The following is a 20482-nucleotide window of genomic DNA, read 5'->3' as shown; positions in this document are numbered from 1 at the left end:
AGCCAACCCTTGTTTCCTTAGTCCATTTTGGTCCTCAGTTTCCACTTTTGGATCGTATCACACTTCTTCTTCACCTTGTCGTTTCAAAATGTCAATTATATCCTTTGGTCCAAAATCACTCATAATAGGTACAACGAGAGATTTATGTATGAATGTAATAATTTTTCAGATAGTGAAATTTTTTTGGCCTATGGCTTTTTCTCTAATTTAAAACTTTTCCACGTTAACTCTTGTGTTTCAGTTTTATTGTTTTCTTATAATTTTTCTATTCATTTTTATAATAATAGGATGTTTTTTTTTTCGAATTAGAAACGTTTCACTCATGATTAATTAACCGGGGGAGGGGAAACTTAGACTACTATTTCTTGAAATTTTGTTTAATTTCAAGATGAAAATGAACCAAATAAAAACATTCTTCATAAATAAACTATCTTCTATCATTTTGTTAGCCTTTATAGGCAATAACTTTTCAACCAACTCTTCTCACCAACAAATTTTCTATCACGAAGATATTCTTCTAGCAAATTTTCTCTCCTTATCCCACGGAACATGTTTTCAAGTGTGTGGCCTTTCAGAGTCAATAAAATTTAATTATATTTTTTTACCAACTTCTCACATTTTTTAAAGTACAAATATATTTGGGTTAAATTATAAAAATGGCTACTAAATTTTGTATTTAATGTAAAAATATTTCCGAATTTTCAAAAATTTCACAATATCATTAGACTTTTAAAAAAAATTAAAAAATATCCTTGTCGTTAGTATATAAACAGAAATTATTAATATCAAAATAACTTTGAAATTAAAAAAAAAAATTTAAATACTCTACCATTAATATGGTGACCAATGAAGTTTTCAATTTGTTTGAAGTTTAAGTTTAAAAATACTCTATTCAATTTGTTTGAAGTTTTCTTAAGTCTGAATAAAACCAATTTTAAAACAAATTTCATAGGTATCCTTATTTTCTTTTAATATAGATACTCTCATTTTGTTCTTAATTTTTCAATTCTTAGTTTAACCTAATTTTGTGAGCAACCAAAATTTTAAGTTAAAACATAAAATCTCACAAAATTCTAAAATAGTCAAACAATTAACAAGGGAGTAAGAGAACATTAAAGAAGGAAGAAAAAAAGATGAAAAATAGAGAAGTAAGACGATATTAACGATATCTATTCATATAATAGTAAAACATTTTTGAACTTTCTTTTAAAAAAAAAAAAGTTTAAGAGTATATTTGAAACTTTTAAAAGTTCATAGATATTTTTGACATAAAATACTAACAGTATCCATCCAAAACTAATGGTAAAGATATTTTTGAACTCATTTAGAGAATTTAAAGATATTTTTGAAATTTTTAGAAGTTTAAAAATATTTTTGACACAAAGTATAAAATTTAGGGATATTATATATAATTTAGCAGTATATTTTTAAACATTATAGACAGAATTATACCACGCTAACTATATACAGATTATTAATTAGTGAGATATTGTATTATTTAGGCTTGTTTCTATGAGTTCTTTCTATGGTTTATGACTATGATTTCTATGATGTCATTTTTGTTTTGAATCATTCTAAAGATGACAAAAAAATATCTTATATCAGTGTTTTTAGATCTTTTCATGTATTCCCACATTTTATTTTTGTGTAATATTTAAATTAATTTTATTTTATGAAATATATGTATATTTTTTAAAGAAACGTAAAGAATAATTATTGGAGTACACACGGATAAGCAAAGTAGTGGCTTCGAGTTGGGCTCCATGCCATTGCCTATACGCATGTTAAGTGGTGATTAATTGTGATGCCCAAACCAATGATTTCATAGGCAATGGCCTTTTCATAAATATAAATCTATACTATATGGTAGGAAGTGGCTACTCGTAAAATTTGACAGTAATGAATCGTCACGGATGACAATCATAAAAAATATGATGCATTATGATTATTCGATTGATCTATCTCCTCATTCCTTTTAAAATACTAGTACACCTTAGAGCCCAAACTTATAATCTAATATGGGAGTATAAGAAAGAGAATCCTCCCTAAAAAATAATCAATGTGGGATTCTCAACTAAAGATTTTTTCTTTTCTTCTAAAACTTGAATTTTCACCCAACACATATAAAAAAGATTATGAGCACCGATATATTTAGAAGTCAAATCAGAGGTTTGATACATTTAATATATGTTTTTTTCGTAATTACACAATTGCGAGATGAAAGATCAAATTATCTACATTTTAAATTGGTATCTTAATCTACTAAACTATGCTTAGATTGACTATTTTTATTTTTTATATAAGTCTTGAGCCCTCAACTGTACTGTAACTCTATTTCGGACTATGAGTAAAGAATCTTTACATTTCTATCCAGATAAAATCTTTACATTATTCCTATTTAATCTTTACTAATATAAAAATTTGAAAGATTCACATCGGTATTTAATATTTTGTATAACAAATGTAAACAAGAAAATTGACTTGGAATTTGAAAGGTACACATCCATATACCAAGTATAAAATAAAAAAATATACATATTTATAGTATTTGATAAATATTTATGTATTAATTAAACGAAAAATATATACAATTTGAATGAGATTCAAGCAAAGTACAAGAATTTGAAATAGTTGAATAAGATTGAAATATGTTTAATATATATTCTAATATATTAGAATATTACAATACGTTTGAATCTAGGTATGTAATTACTATAAATATTTAACATATTTATGTATAAATAGAACATTCAAATTGAACCATGAACATATTCAATACAATTCCACTTTAGAAAATTGGAGAATTCTCTCTAAGACCTCTCCTTTTCTAATTTCTTGTGATTTTTTCTTCCGTGTTTTCAAATCATAGTGAAGAAGATTTCGTGGAGAACGAGATTCAATCTTAAATTTTGTTTAATTTGATTCTAAATAAATTAAATATGGATGATAATTACTCAAACCACATAATTGATGAATTTACAATTGAATCAAACTATCATATCTTGGGGGAGAAATTTTAGTTATTTCCTTCAAGTACCCTTTCTCTCGCTTTTAAGGCCTGCATGGTCCATACAAATTTATAGAAGCATTAAAACAACAATGGGCCTACAATTATCATTTGATTAGCCAAGATAAGAAGTTAAAAAAACAACTCATATTAATCAAAATTAATGACTATTGACAATCAAACTTTCTCTAATATTATGGAAATCTTATAAAAGGACCTAAATCAATTCACTAATTAAAGATATTTAGTGTTTAAATTGATACCATTGTAGTTTTAAGCTTTAACTGATACAAGTCCATAATAACTGTACATTGATAGTTAAAACATTATAAAATTGATTCATTTTGACCCATATACTTTCAAAATGTTAATTGTCCATTTACTTCAAAATATTCCCCCTGTTCTCCTACATGGGTGATGCAGAAAATTACCAGGAGGTCACCCAACATAAGATTACTTCAAGCTAAGTACGTTTAATTTTAGAGTTCTTATGATTGAGCCACAGAAAAGGAAAGTGCACCTTGTTGGTATGGGTGGTAACTTTCAATTATTTAAAGCCTTTTTTAACCATACTTTCATGTCCTTAGGATCCCTCTCATTCAGATGTAATATTGGTTCATTCATGTATCCCTCCTGAACTTGGGTCGTTACATAAACTCTCTAATCGTAGAGTCGCCATTTGTTCTATATTTTGTAAGATTCTCTTTGATAAAATTGTTATCTCTCTGTTTCATGGATGTAGCTAACACATTGTAGCGAATCATGTAAATTTATGTGTCGATTATCCATACTTTATGTTTTCTATATTCTTTATTTGTCGATTACGTAACAGTTTTGCTACTTATATTTTTCAACTTTGGTTCATTTCGGACCTTAAGTTTTTAAAAGAGAGAAATTTTGATCCCTTAAAAATAAAAGGAAAAGGAAAATGAAGGGACTTAAAAGTATATAAACCAAAAGGAATAAAAAAAAAAGAAAAAGATAGAGAGGTGGAGAGGGAACCTGTTTATGCCAATTAGTGAAAGTGGTAATGAGAGCAAAAAGAAAGGTTTGAAGTGTTGCTCCTGAAACCAAACCAATCCAAAGCCCTTTGACTCTTAAATGCACAACAAAAGCCAAAACAACTGCCATTGGAATCCCAACTATGTAATATGATCCCAAATTGACATATGCCCCTATATTCTGCCATCCACTTCCTCTTGCAACACCTATTCAATCTAAATTATTAACATACACACATATATAGGATATTAATAACAAGGTAGGTTAAGACACATTACCAGAAAGGACACCAAGGAAAGTATCAATGAGAATGGAAAGGCAAATCAAAGGCCACATGGAAGCAATTTGGTTGGCAATTTGGGTGTCATTTGTGAATGCATATCCCAAGATTTTATGACACCCAAACAGAGTTACACTCACAATCATTGATTCTATCATTCCAACAACTCCCACTACCTTTACTGCTACTTTAGCTCTCTCTGGATTTCCAGCTCCTAGTTCATTTGAAACCCTTGTGCTATATACATATATATTTACATTTCACCATTAACAAATCATTCAATATCTATACAGTGTATAAACATATATTGTTGTACAATGTCACAAATCATTCGCACCTTATTATTAACCGTTTCATTTTTTGTTTTTGATTTTTTAAAATTAAACCTACATTTCTATATTTAATTGCCACTTAACCAAAATCTAAAAACAAAAACAAGTTTTTAAGGTCCCGTTTGGAAACTATTTTTTTTTTTTTTTTTTAAATTAAGTCTATGGACACTATTTCCACTTTTAGATTTCTTTTTTTGTTATCTACTTTCACCAATTGGTTTAAAAAATCCGAGCCAAATTTTGAGAATTAAAAAAAAGTAATTTTCAAAAATTTGTTTTTGTTTTTGGAATTTGGCTAAGAATTCAACTATTGTAATTAAGAAATATGCAAATCATTATAAGAAATGTGGATGAAATAAGCTTGTTTTTCAAAAACAAAAGCAAAAAACCAAATGGTTATCAATGGATGCCTAAAAGTTACGTTTTTTAATTTTCAAAATTTGGTTTGATTTTTAAAACATGGAGTAGAAAGTAGATAACAAAACAAGAAATCTAGAAGTGGAAGAGGTACGTACTTAAATTTCAAAAACTAAAAATAAAAAACCAAATGATGGAGGATGAACTTTGTAAATTTCAATAATTATAGAGAATTTGATACCCTTTAGTGAAACTCTTATTTTTAAGTTGGGTTTACATGATCATTCTTGTAGTTTATAATTTGAGTACTTTCTTGTTGATTTAAGACCTTTTTTTTTTTTTTTTAAGTTATATTATAAATTTGATCCTAATTTATAGAAAGTTAAAATATAGTCTCTAGGATTATAATTAAGAACTAGAATTTAGTCTCTAAATGGTTTGATAAAACCTTCCTAAATAGTTTGTTTAGTTTGATACAATAATCTTTATAAAAAGTCCGTACCAAATGAACCATTTATAAAGTTTTTATTAAATCATAGAGACTAAATTCTAATACAAATTAATCATAGGAACTAAATTTACAAGTGGTCCTATTTTGTTATTTTTTTTTTTTTACCCATCTAACTTCTTTTTCATTAAGTGTAGATATTATCATGTTTAGGAGGCATAGAAAGGGAAATTATTTTAAATGATAAAAATATTGAAAATATTTACAAAATATAGTAAAATTTTAATAATCTATCGATGATAGACACTAGTAGACTTCTATTATTGTATGTCAATGTCACTGATAAACACTAACTTATAGACACTGATAGAAGGTCATTAGTGTCTATCAATATCTATCATCGATAGATTCTGAAATTTCGTTATATTTTGTAAATATCTTAGTTTATTTTTCTATATATGAAAACAATCCGACATACAAATATGTTTGGAATAAAAACAAAAATAAATAATTGGAACTCACCTTACTGTGGCCCCCAATCCATATGGTATGAAATAATGCAAATAAGTGATTGAGAAACTGCCCAAATACCATTCAAAAAGAGTTAAAAAGACTTTAGTCTTATGATCTTATAAAAAGAGTTCTAAACCATTAACATAATTAAAATGCATAAATAGTACCATATAGAAAGCACAGAGGCCTCCACTTTAGGATTTGGCAAAAGCCCAGAAAGCAAAAGAATAACCTCATAAGACCACCACTCAAGGCTGCAAAACACACACAAACAACAACAACAAAAAAAAAAGAGTTTAAATCAAATCAAATCAAATCAAATCAAATTTCATCTGGATCACTTACCAAACCATCAAAGCAGAAGGGATGGCAAGCCGAAAGAACTTGGGGATGCTCGAGATGGCTTCAGTCGAGAACGGAGCCCGAGTCTTGTTACAAGAAGGAGAGAAGAAGATATAGAGGGCAAGCAAAACAGCATTGAGCCAATAAGATATACCAAGAGCCAAAGCAGCTCCCATAACCTTGAACTTGAAATGAAGGACAAGAAGCCAACAAATGGGAATATGCAAAGAGAGTGTGAGAAAAGAGCAAAAGAGCAAAGGAAGGATCAAGCTTTGAGTGAGGAGATAGCGCACAAGAGATTGAAGAATTGCATAAGCAAAGAGATTTGGAATGAGAAAAACTGAGTAATTTCTTGCCACAGAAGAAATTGAAGGGTCTTGGCCAATCAAAATGAGTAATTTGTCAGTGAAGAACCACAAAATAGAGATTGGAAAACAGACCAAAAGAAGTGAAATCATGCAACTATAAGTATAAATTCCAAGCTTATGATATTGCTCTGCCCCATATGCTTGTCCACATAGAGTTTCTAAAGCTCCAGCCATTCCTAGCTACCAACAACACAAAGCAGCCACAGTTTAATATCAACATACAATAATTTTACATCATATAACATAGTAATTAATATTATCCCAATTAAAATTATTCAAAACTCTCCACCACAAGATTATAAGAGAATATAAATAAATGATGATTAATTAAAATACTATTTTAGTCCTTGTAATTTAAAATTTATTCAATTTTAGATTTTATATTTCCAATTATCCAATTTTAGTCCACATACACATTTTCGATAAATCTTAAATTTAGTTCTTTCAAAACTTACTTTACTAATTATATTAGAAACAAAGGGGACGATAACACTTGTGTTTTTTTGTTTCTTTATTTATTTTTTTTCTTTTTTGATAATGTGTGGCCCATAATGTAGAAATATGTTTTGTTTTTTTTATCATTAATTGATTGCGCAACATGCTATCGATATGTATTTTTGTATGCAAGGAAATATTTAGGTTAGTATCGAGCACATCTACATTTATTTAATTTAGTGATGAACATTATTTTTTTTTCTTTTTCCTAATTGTCTCTTTTTTTTTTTTTATCAACATTATGATAATTGAGTTATGCTTAATTTAGTTCTAAAATTGTCATTTTTTTTATTAATATTATCTTTTTAAAAAAAATTTACAATTATAAAATAAACTTAAAATTTATTTAAAAAAATATAGTTGTTTTTGCATGATTGGACTTTTTATAGATATCGCATTCAAAATGCAAGAAAGTTATAAAATATATGATCCCATTAAATTTGGTGGCATGGCGATGGGGTGTGGAAAGATGAGGCATAGCAACTTGTGTGTTGGAACTAGTAGGTTCAGAATTAATTCCATGGCACATTGGTGAAAAGAAAGAAAAAGAAAAATAATAAAAAATGAAAGGAGAGATAATAGAAAATAAAATAGATAAAGAATGTATTGATTTTTCTTTTCTATAATATGTAGAGTGGAAAATCGAACCTTTGATTTTTAATTGAGCTATATTCATTTTGATAATTATTAAATATTTTTAATTGATCTTAAAAATAATTATGAGAAAGAGAGAAAAGAAAGAGAGGAAGGGAGAGAAATATACGTGGTTAACCACATAATTATACAAAATTTGAAAAAAGGAAAAAAAAAAAAGATAACTATTTCATTGAAAATTAAATTAAGTTATGAAAACTAAAAAAAAAAAAACAAGAATTAATAGTTTCTAAAAGATATTTCTCTTAAGATAAGATGAAAACATAATTGAGAAATGATATAGAAAAAAACAAACAGAAATTTTAAAAACAAAAAAATTAAAAAGAAAATCTTCAAAAACATATCTTATCTAGAAGAGGAAGGGATGATTATCAAACATTAAAAAAAAATATATATATATATATATATATGGAAGCATATGGAAGTAGGAAATCAAAAACGATAATATTATCAAACGGTCACATCAAAAGAAGCCAAGAACGTATAAGAGAATAAGGAAATGAGTAGGAATGAAGAGATTACAAGGAGGCTAAAGCCAGTAACCCGAACAAAGGAAACGGCAATGGAGACTCCAGAAAGCAAAAGCTCGTCGCCGAGATGGCCGACGACAATGACGGTGACGACCTGCAAAAGGTACTGAAGAACAAGGGATGTGATTATGGGAGCTCCTAACAAGCTCACCTTCTTCACCTCCTTTGTATAAATTCTCCATTTTTCTCTCATTTTTTCCCCCTTTTTGTTTTTAATTTCTCCTCCCAAACTTCCCTTAAATAAAGAACATTATTTATGATACAACTTTCAAACTACAAGATAAAGCTACATTCATTTTTCTATTTACTGCACTAACTGAACCTTGGTCCCACTCCCTTATCCCATAGTGCTTTGGAATCTAAATTATGCTTCAATTACTTCAAAGAGATATTACAATCCATAAAAAAATCATTGGTACGAATCTTTCATTAAAAAAAAAAAAATTGCTTTAATATTATTTTAATTTGTTGTTTACAATCTTTATATACTTTCATAATATCAATTTTGATAATTAATGTTGAGATATTTAGGCTTGATTTATGTATTATGCATATATTTAGGCTATAATTAGAAAATTTTGTTATTTATCAGAGTCCAATCTCTACAGTTTTCTATTTTTTCAATCGTCGTTGTTGTTCGGTTTCTGCCTTTGTCGACGATCCATCGACATAGGTAAATCTACGCACTAATCCATTTCTGATTCATTCCAATTTTGTTGTTAAGATTCTCTAGACGTGAATCTCCAACTGTTCCAGTAATGTAGATTGGTCAAATTTTCGGTCTAGAACTCCGCCACTATGAAGAACTTGATGCTCGCCCAGATCTGCCGCAAAACAAAACCCATTCGATGCTCGCCCCTACTCCAAATGATTCAGATGGACCGATTAGTTCAATCAACTTGGTTTGGTTTCATTTAGTCAGCCCAGGTTCAATTTGGTTCTTAGTTGATTCTTTTATCGATTTCAGTCTTTGTTTAGTTTTCCGATTTTCCAGAGTCTATTTCGTTTTATCTTTAGATATTTTCGTAGATTTCTGTTTTCAACTCAGAAGTTCGTGGGTTTTATGAAGGTCTCTGTTTCCAACCTAGAAGCTTCGTGAGTTCCCGTTTCTAGCATAGAAGTTCATTCCAGTTCTTCATGGGTTTTCTGCTTCCCGTCCAGATCTACCGTGTTTTGATTCAGAATTGCTTCTTCAGTTTCTATCCAGTTGTTTAACTCAGTTGCTTCTATCACCTTGAGTTTGAGTTTGAAGGAGAGTGTTGAGATGTTTAGGTATTGATTTATGTATTATGCATATATTTAGGTTATAATTAGGAAATTTGGCTATCTTCCTTTCTATAAAATCCGTATGTAAATCTAAGTTAATATAAGAATTTATTCAGTCAAATACCAGTTTCCACAATTAAGAATATTCATTTTGATTCGATACTTTCAACATTAGTGTTTATTTTAATTCCTTTGCTTTTGAAACATTGTTCATTTTGGTTTACTTTTACAAAGAGACCATTATGGACCATTTTGGTTCTTTCGTTTTCTTATTTTTTATTCTTCCTTTTTTTAAAAGTTTAGCATGATACGATATTCACTAGATTTCTTTCAATGTAGAAATAAATTTGTACATGAAGGGATTTTCTTTGGGTATAACAATTGTGTTAAAATTTTGTAAATAATAATCAAAATTGCAAATTTTCAAAAGTACACGCTTTGAAAAGTACAAAAATTACATAATAAGAAATTAAAATGATAGGATCAAGATAAAATAAAACTAAAAGTACAGAAACTACCTAGTTTAAACCAAAACGCCAAGCTTCTACCTTTTAATATCAATTATTATTTTAGATATCTAATTACTTTTGAGTCACGTTGTAATTAAGAATGAATTTGAAAATTGATAATATCAATTAATTTTTTAGGTTTTTTTGGTCAAGTAGGTTTGTTATTTTTTTAGACAAAATACTTTTTAGTCTATAAATTTTTTGTTAGTATCTATTTGTTCTCTAAAATTTCATATGGGACACTCTAGTTTTTGAAGTTTGGAAAATGCCCTTAAAGGGTTTTAAGTTAATTTGTCCGAAAAAATGACATAACACATTGATCAATTATTCGAAGAAAACAAATGCCAAATATGTAAACCCTCTTAGCTCCGAAAGCCTCGAGTTCTCAACCCGTTTTCTTCTCCTTCTATTTGTTCAACATCTATCTCTTAAATCATTAATTGACCTAAAAATTTAAGCGGATGAGTAATGAGAAATTTAATATCATATCATCTAACGGTCTCCGTTACTTGTGGGATTGAAATATGAAGAATACCCAACAAGTGAAAATTAATATTAATTGGAGAGGAAACAACATTACAAGGATTTGAACACGGGACCTCCCTAGACCACTTGCTCTGGTACCATTTTAAATCACTTATTAATCCAAAAACTTAACTTGATAGATGAAGGTAAATTTAATACCATATCATCTAGCACTCTATCAATCATGGCTGAATATAGAGATGTTTGTATTTTTAGTTAGTTAGGTAGAAAAATGAGCTTTGCTTCTTTAAAAATGTAGAGAAGAGAGGTTTCTACAAAGAGCTCATTTTGAGGGAGAAAGGAGGATGGGAAAACAAAGAGAAGAAAAAATAATCCCATTAATATATAAAAAAAAAAAAAAAAAATTAATAAAAATGAGTACCTTAGTAAAAATTGAAAAATACTTAGCTGCTTGCATCCCATGGCTCAATCATAATTTGTCAAAAGACAAATTTTTCTTATTTCTTTTTGAAACATTTTAATTCTTTTTTTATATGAGTAATGAGAGAGAATACATAAAGATTAGTGTATCGGAATATTACCTTTTAAAATTTGTCATCTTAATATGTCACATCTCTTTCTATTAGTCAACTAACCGTAAGACTAACTCAGATACTTTTAAAATTATTTTCCAAATCTTAGGAATTAAAGTGTTTTTTTAGAAACTTTAGGAGCGGAATAAAGATTATCCTAAATTTGGACCAAAAGTGCATCTTTTTTTTTTTGTAAAGTTGATTAGTATGAAGCGTGAAGGCTTACAATTATTCATATTGAGGTCAAAAAAGCCGGATTATGACATCCAACAGAAAGAAGTAAACTAAAGGAGACTAAAATTTAAAAGTAGAGATAATTCCTACTTGTGAACATATTTCTAAATATATTATGAAAATAAGAATTTATATATAAAACATTCATTGAGTAATAAATTTAATCTCTTAATTTTAAAAACTCTCTCTCTCTCTCTCTTTTATTTTTATTTTTTGAAGCAAATGTTTAGAAAGTTTCAATTACATTTTAAACTTTGTATTATATTTCTTTTTAGTTTCTATATTAAAAATATTATTTTTTTTAAATAAAAGCAAAAGTATCACGTGACACATTTTTATTGGTAGTAATCAAACTACACATAAAAAGGGTTCCAGTCTGACTACACCTTTTTTTCCTTTACTTTTTGTTATATTTTCTCATATTTTATTGATAAAGTTTGTTGAGATGGACAATATCATTTTATCAACTTTTCTTCTAAAAATCTTAAAAGAAAAAGTAGGTTAAAAACTAAAGTGACTTCCTACAAAGCCATATGATTTGCAAGGGATATACTGTTAGATAATCTTCATTTATCATGAAATTTCCTTATTATTCAAGAAATTTCTTAGAGAGAATTTTGGGCTATTAGATCTTACACTTTCTCTAAGATCAATTTATTGTCCGTAGATCTTTCCCATTGATCAAGGGCAATTAGAGTCATTAGATCTTTCGGGACAATTTGGAGCCATTGGTTTTACTTGATAGCTAAGTTTCTTTGGGCTAAAACTAAGTGGGACCCATAGTTGCCAAACCAATCTCAAAATCTCTAACAAGCAAACAAAGTGTGTGAGAGAAGAATAGAGACAATTTCTTCTTACAAGAAAGCTTGATATTCCTTTATAAGAAAGAAACTTTTTAACTCCTATTTTATATAATGGAATTCTTATAGTTATTTTTATATTTCTTACGTAAAAGAGTCTAACTGTTTGCTAAATTTTAAAAACAAAAACAAGTTTTAAAAAATTAAGGTCGCGTTTGTTAACTATTTAGTTTTTCATTTTTGTTATTTAAAATTAAACATATATCATTCACATTTCTTATAATTGTTTAGATATTTGTTAAGTACAATAATTGAATTCTTAGCTAAATTCCAATAATAAAAACAACTTTTGAAAGCTACTTTTTTTAGTTATCAAAATTTGGCTTAGTTTTTTAAACCATTGGTGAAAAGTAGATAATAAAGGAAGAAACTTAGAGATGGAAGTGGTATCCATAAGCTTAATTTTCGAAATCAAAAACAAAAAACAAAATGTACCAAACTGGGCCTAATTTTTTTAGTTTTCAAAACTTGACTTGGTTTTTTAAAAAGGGATAGAAAGTAGATAACAGAATAAGAGATTTAGAGGTGGAGAAGAGTTTGTGTTAAAATAGATAGTAACACAAACTATTCTAGAAGGTTTCTGAAGTATCTACCATATGACACAAATATGTAAATTAGATTTTTTCTAAAATCATGTTGTAGTGTGTAAAATAAATATCTCAAAAGAAAAGATCTAGAAATATTCTAGCTATTCTTTAAGTTCAAGGAATTTTAGACTTCCTTTAGATAAAGATAATCTAAGAAATATCGAGAATTATTGGTAGAATCCAAGAAGAACCTAGAGAGACCTTTTTACTTGGGCTCCAATGATCTCACACCTATAAATAGGAAATATGTCCTCATTTGTAATGCAAAGAAAGAAAGGAAGAAATAAAGAAAAGCTAAAATTAGATAACTATGGAGGAAGAAAAGCGAGTGAGTGTGTATTGAAAGAGTGAAAAATTGTTCAAAAGTATTCATCTTTATACATTCTTAATAAAAGTTTCTTTTTTGAGTGATTGTTTCTGCTCCTTTTTGTGCCAATTTTTCTAACATCTTCTTTTTGTGCCAATTTCTTCAATAATTTGTAGGCTCAATTTTTAAAAACTAAAAAACTAAAAACCAAACTATTACCAAACAAATCAATAAATATTTCCAAAAGAACATCAAGAAAAAGTTAAAAGTTATTACATCTTTTCATGCAAATTAAAGTCTGGTTGCCATCTTTATCTAAATTCATGAGCCAATCACATGTAATAAATGGCCAACATCATAAATTTCAATCTTCCAACTCTACTTATGACGTAATATTTTAAAAAACATGACATTTAAAAGGTTAATAAAGATATTTTCGTTTATAAATAAGATAATTTCATAATAACAATGAATGTGCTTTTGGAAAATCTACCATGAAGGCCCTAAATCTTAATGGAATAGTTGTACTATTTTATCAAAAGCATTGACTTACATCCGGTTGGAGATGATACAATTAAAATTTTCCTTAGCGTGCTTATGAAAACGTCTTGGTTCATGGATTGAATGAAATTTACATGGTGACTCTTGTATCAAAGCATAAGGGACTCCGGCCGTTGTGGACTATTCAACTTATTAGTTTGTGTAATGTTTTTACTAGGGGTGCAAATTGGTCGGTTTGGGTCGGGTTTTCTTCAAAATCCATTCGACCCTACCTAGTTCGATTTTCATACAGACGAGACCAATCTGATCCAGTCAAATCGACTCGACCTGATCCAATTCGATTTTCGTACGAACTAGTCCGAACCGGTATAATTGGATTTGGATCGGTCATGTTCGGGTCAATCTCAGCTTATGTGAATCTATCTCAATCTCATATTCAAAATAAAAAAATAAATGTGGATATGATAGAACTAAAAAAATATGAAAGCACCAAAGCGACATTGGAAGAGAGAGAGGAAAGATCCAACAATATCTCGAATAAAAAAAAATCTTCATCGAATTAAAAAAAAAAAAATCGAATCTTAGATCCAACAACATCTCTACTCTTATTCTTCTTTGTCTGTGGTAAACTACTCCTTGATCTTCTTCTTCTTTTTTTTAGAGAGAGAGGGAGATGTGAGAAAAAGCGTAGATGAGAGAGAGGGATACGAGAGAGAGAGGGATGTAAGAGAGAATGTAGAAGAGAGAGGGTGGCGTGAGAGAGAGAGGGGAAGAGATAACGAGAGGGATGTGGCAACTAAAAGAAGTTGGAAGGCAGAAACTCTAATTCTTATTTTAAGTGGGTTTGGTCGGGGAAAATGAGAATCGTATCGAACCGATCGGTTTGGTTCGATTCTTTTTTAATTTGAATAAAAACTGACCCAAACCAAACCGAACTGACCTAGGTTTTACAAGATCATTGTGAAGACCACAGAAAATCAATTGAAATCGTTGTTGGATAAAGTTATTTGATTAGTAGAACAATCACTTTTTGTGCCTAGATGTCTCACCTATGATGATACCAATAATTAGGTTTGAGCGCATTCAAAACGAAAGGGAGGGATGGAAAGTGCAGTCGTGAGATTTGATATGAGAATAAAACATATGAAAGAGTCAAATGAGACTATTTGTATACAAGATCGTGCTAAAGATAGATCTTAGCAAGCAATAGGTTCACTTATTTATGAGCTATGTGGAGACTATCTGCTTTTTTATCTTGCTAAATGGGAATTCAATCTCAACTTTTTCAACCCTAAAGTGAAATTAGATAGAGAGGTCATCTTTACCCTTATTTTTTAGTTATTTGTTCTCATTGCCTCTCAAATTTATTATATTATGGGATGCATATGTGTAATTTTGTGGTGCTAAAAATTACTACATTCTATTATATGATTTATCATATTTTTTAATAGATGAGAGGTTAATTTTCTTCCGAGCTTTTATTATTAATTATGAGAAATAAATGGTCATGGTGAGGCAAAACACGAGTGATAACTCCTTGAAAAAGCTATATTTTCCAATCTAAATTATGTTAGTTCTTAGAAATTTTATGTTTATGTGTGCTTCAATACAAGTAATTGAGTTTGAGAGGTCGTTAGAATGTCTTAGGTGCATTTTGGAGCTTAACGGAGGATTCATGGATCAAATGGAGCATCAAAGTTCAAGTGGATGAAAAATGACCAATTTGTCCTTAAAGGACAACGTTGCAATGCGGGGCAGTGCTGAGAAGAAACACTCCAAGATAGTAGTGCAGCGTGCAACATTATCATGCAACGTTGTGACAATATCAACGCTGGTGGAGGAAGAGCGTAAAGCATCGTTCCAGCAAGCTTGAGGTTTATCCTAAGAGCATCGCGATACTCTCGCAATCCCTATAAATAGTTCTTTTCTTTCCAGGGTTAGGGTGAGAGAGGTTCAACCCTCAGTTTGAGCATTTTCTTTTTATTTTCTTTATTTTCTTTCTTTTCTTCTATGTATTGTAGTTGTTCCTCTTAAGTTAAGGTTGTTAGTTCAACTTTTACACATTAGATTACCGTTAAAACAGGTGAAATTGAGCTAAGAGAACACCCATAGGTAGTGAGAGATTGTCACAAGGTTAAGGAATTTCTTTTTCCAATTTTTATGCTATTGTTTTTGTTCATCTTTGTCTTTTTAGTTCATTTACATTATCCTTGTACTCATGAATTCATTATCAATGTGACACATATACCTCTTTGAAAGAGAAACTTGATTTCTTTAGGAATACATGACTCCACTGAATTAGGGTAAAGGAAAAACTTTTGAGGTTATTAAAAACTCTAAAGTGGCTTTGCTTGGAGAAAAGATAAATGATCTTTTTGTTGTTAATATAGTAGAGTGTTAATACAATATTTATAGTAACTAAATTAACTTTGGTAAAGGCTGATATTTGACATAAAAGACTCCAACACATCAGTACTAAGGGACTGCAAGTTTTATCTAAATAAAGCATTCTACCTCAAGACATCAATGAACAATTACATTTTGTGAGCACTTCAATACACAACGTCACTAAAGCTTTAACGTACCATTAAAGAAATTCTAGACTACATCTATTTCAAACTTATATGGGTCAGCCTTAACTCCAAGTCTAAATGGATCAAGGTACTCATTATCCTTAACTGATAATTTCTTCATAAAAAGTAGGGTCTATTTCCTTAAATCTAAAGATCAAATGTTTGAAAAGTTTAAAGAGTGAAAATTGATGGTGGAAAAACAAACCATTAAGGAAATAAAGTACCTAAGACCATATAATAACTTAGAATATGGTAAAGAGTTCAACAAAAAATTTGTAGAGAGAATGACATTACAAGACATAAAATAGTAAGGTTCACGCCACAACAAAATAGGGTTGCATAATAGTTAAATAGAACACTCATGGAAAGGATGAGTGCTAATTGTCAGATGCTATTCTTAATGAGAAATATTGGGTTAAATCTTCATCTTATACAATATAAACCTTAAATAGATTTCCCTACATTTCTCTTGACTACTTAACTTCTAAGAGAAAATGGTTTAGTTATCCTCTCAACCTTTAGATAATCTAAGGATGTTTGGATATGTTGGATGTGTGTGTGTGTGTACGCGCGCGTGTACACCAAAATCAAGGAAAACTTAAAGCTAGAGAAACTAGATGTATCATGAGTTAAAGGTTTCACGATATGGCATCCTATTTAGAACAGGTAATTTACAATCATCAGAGATGTAACTTTCAAAGAAAAATAGATAAATTAGGAACTGTATAGAAACATTCCTATTAGAATTGAGGTGGAGAAGTCTGATAACCTTCCTACAAACTTTATATCTCAAAGAGAATTAAAAGAAGTAAATTAAGAAATAAGGGAGCAAGATGATTTTATAACTCAACTTGATTTGAGTCAATACTTTTTAGCTAGAGATAGACAAAGAAGAATTATAGTGCTTCCTACTATGTACTAAAAAATAAACTGTTTGAATCTCATTTTAAATTCTAGAGTAGCCCCTACTGATGAATAACCATTCACTGTTGAGGAAGTTATAAGTAGTTCTGATGCTAAATGTTAGGAAAAATAATTTGTTTGCGTTAATCAATATGTGTTGATGGTTATGCGATAATCATACGTTGGTCTGACGAATATGCAAAATGCATTAATCGTGTATGCGATGATCATACGCTTCTGTCACAAGTTTTCTTGCTCTCTCGCCAAGTATAATGAGATCACAAGTTTGTCAGGATGATCCTAGGTTGAACATGGAGACTTGCAACTAAAGATGATTGTAAAGTAATGTGTTTGAGGCTGAGAATAAAAATTAAAAGAAAGAAGCTGATTAACTATATGCTACTCCTATTCCTAGCTAAACAGACTGAACAATTGAAGTTTGAATATGAGAATCGGCAGAGATGCGGCAACTATTAATGCGTAAGGAGATACATGGAGAAGTAGAGTTGTGGAGGAGATATCACCAAGGATAAGCCCAGCTCGCCACACTAACGCATCGTACACCTCTCGGTGGTCAACCATATGCTTTATATCTCTATAACGCATGGTTCCTTTGAGCATAAGGTTACTTACTCCTATCTCTAGTAACACTGGTTACTTTGCTTAGTGAGTTTCACTACTTACCCTCTCGGGTAGTTAGTTATAGCTACTCTGTTCATAGACAAGCATTGCGATAGCCTCGCACTAAGAAAACAGGATTGACTCACTATACTCGCGCAACGCACACTTCTCAGTGGTTTGCTACATGCATTATATCTCTATGCCACATGATTAAGTGCGATAGCTTTTGCAATCTGCACTTAACTTATTGCAGTGAAAGAAAAAGATGATAAAGTATAAGAAAATGATGAAAATGGTATTGAAGGAATTAAATAGATACATTGATTACCAAATGTATTACTGTCTTAAGCCAAAATGTAATACAATACTGAGGTTAGAAAAGAGATGGGTGGCTAGATGTAGGCAATCTCTTACTTCCATCAGATTCTTGCGATAAATACAAAATAGAAATTTTGACATAAGATAACACATGATATAGGGTTAGCGGGGATTTTAGTGTTGATCAACGCAAGTTCATTATTCCACATGAATTCTTAGCAATATTAACGCATGTTCTGCTCATCAATCCTCATATGTCTAAGTAAAAGGTTGCAATAGCTTGTATTTCTATAAGCTATCACTAAACTATGGATTGAAGTTTTGAATGAAGAGTGTCACTGAATGTGAATTAAACTTGGTCTCAAGCTCTTCTATTTAAAGGATGCAAAACCAATTGCATCTAAATAGATTTGCAAACTAAAAGAGAGAATTCCATATGTATAGAATCGTAGATATAAAGGTAGATTAGCAGCTGGAGGCTTCACACAAAGGCAGGGTATTGATTACTAGAAAATATTCTCACCAATGGTCAAACAAACCTCTATCAGATTTCTACTACTAGTGGTTGTTTTGAATTACTTGGAATTGAATCAACTAGATGTCAAGACAACCTTTCCACATGTGCATCTAGATGAGACATTATATACATCGTTCAAAAAGGAAAGAAGACCTATTATGTCTACTAAACACGTATATCTATGAACGTAAGTAGTCTCCTACATGTTGGTACAGAAGATTCAATGAGTTCATAGAAAGCATTTGTTTTCATAGGAGTTGCTTTTGTTGGGTTATATGTCATAAAACTCGCAGTTTGTAAAATTAAACATATTCTATTTGCAATAAAGATGTTATTGAGGTTTATTCAATAAAGTTGTTATTGAATATGTAAATTACACTTGTAAAAACTAAATCCAATAAGCTAAGGTCTATGACCATTACATGAGTACTTGGACTTTATGTGGAAACATAAGAATGGATCAAGTTCGAGTAGATAGCCAAAATGGTCTATAGCATACGAATAAGGTTGGACACCTTATTCTGGAAATATTATCAGATGCGGTCCACATTGTATTTAGTACAAATGATGTGATCCTGAATCATTCATGTGGAGACATGTGAGTAGAGATGTCATATGCAATGAGTTTGTATAAGACCGGACCAAGAAATAAGTCACTCTTACTTTATAAACGTTGTTTACTATTTAAGACTGACTATTTCAAAGCGATGACCTAGGTAACTTGACCTTAGTCCTGAGCTAACTATGAACTCTTGTTTATTCATGATTCTCCTTAAATTTGCATAGGTGAGGGTTAGCTCAACAGTGTCGGCTCAATAAGCCTCTCATTTTAGTGGTAAGACAAGGTAGAATGTGCTTCTTTCAAGTTTAACCACCACAGAACTTTTTAAATTTTACAATTCATTTGTTGAGTTGCAAAGTTAAGTACATTCAAAATAAGACTGATCATCCTATTTTATGGAGTGTTAAAACTTTTTAGTCAAAAAAATTATTCTGTGTCAAGAGTTTTTATATCTAAGGAAATTTGTGTCTAACCTAACTCAATCCTTACGGTTAAAATCATATCGGTTTGGAGTTTAAATGTTTAATAAATAAGGAGTTTGCATGCCGAAAAGGGTTTCCAATTCCAAATGCACTTAGGATTTTCAAGCTGGTTAGGGTTATGCTCCAATTGAATTGTTTGTCACACATTTAAAATGAGATGAACTAAGAAAGCCTATAGAAAGAAAATGACTTACAAGAACACTACATCCAGTGACATTGATGAAAGATGAAGCAATGGAAACTCCAGAAAGCAAGAGCTCATCTCCAAGATGTCCAACCATCATCACTGAAACAATTTGCATTCCATATTGCAAAATTGTGCTGGCAGCCATTGGAGCTGCTATGAAGCTCACTTTCTTCAGCTCTTTTCTATAAACCCACCAATTTTCTCTCATTTTCTCTCCAAACAAACACATTGATCTTTAACCACTTTTTCCCTTACTTACCCTTCAATCAAACACTCCTCTATCTCTTAAAAATATATATATAAATGGCAGTTTAAGATAGGATTCTGTATATATATTTGGAATCTGACACATGAAAGCATTGAATTTAGGGACCACAACTTTAATGAATCCTCTCTTCCACTAAACCTCATGGTAATAATGCAAGTAAAGATGGTTGTTAGGAACATTGATACTACTAAATCTTTAAATTTGGAAGCATTTTGTTTGTAACTCTACTTTTCATTTATGGAAATTTAAGGTTCAATTATAGTACATATATGTATATATTACATAACATCATCTATCATATAAAGATTCTAATATTCCTGTAAAACTGGTTGATCAATAGGACCAAATACTCATTTAGACTTCATGGACTTCGAATTTATATTAAATAACATAAGATTTAA

The 20482-nt window shown here is 29.9% G+C and overlaps 1 protein-coding gene and 1 long non-coding RNA gene across 3 annotated transcripts; one reads left to right on the top strand and one right to left on the bottom strand.

The window, feature by feature from the left end:
• Positions 1-2895: 2895 nt before the first annotated feature.
• LOC120079337 (protein DETOXIFICATION 8-like) lies at positions 2896-20117 on the bottom strand. 2 transcript variants are annotated; one of them, XM_039033497.2, is made up of 7 exons: positions 19821-20117; positions 6285-6829; positions 6107-6193; positions 5949-6005; positions 4288-4526; positions 4010-4215; positions 2896-3058 (listed from the first exon to the last, which is right to left on the bottom strand). In XM_039033497.2, exons 1-7 carry the CDS (start codon positions 20040-20042, stop codon positions 3017-3019), a joined length of 1398 nt encoding a protein of 465 aa, XP_038889425.1. In that variant the 5' UTR covers positions 20043-20117; the 3' UTR covers positions 2896-3016. The 2 variants fall into 2 exon arrangements, with proteins under 2 accessions (XP_038889425.1, XP_038889426.1); XM_039033498.2 differs by lacking the exon at positions 19821-20117 and adding an exon at positions 8321-8689.
• Positions 9053-9758, top strand: LOC150035359 (uncharacterized). The gene is made up of 2 exons (XR_016530345.1): positions 9053-9255; positions 9398-9758. It is a non-coding gene; the product is annotated as an uncharacterized LOC150035359 (long non-coding RNA).
• Positions 20118-20482: the final 365 nt, after the last annotated feature.

Source organism: Benincasa hispida, chromosome 6 (assembly GCF_027475165.1).
Source record: "Benincasa hispida cultivar pf3 chromosome 6, pf3_genome.v1.1, whole genome shotgun sequence".
Taxonomy (NCBI): domain Eukaryota; kingdom Viridiplantae; phylum Streptophyta; class Magnoliopsida; order Cucurbitales; family Cucurbitaceae; genus Benincasa; species Benincasa hispida.
The sequence above is the reverse complement of the archived record's forward strand: the minus strand, read 5'-3'. Positions and strand labels throughout refer to the sequence as shown.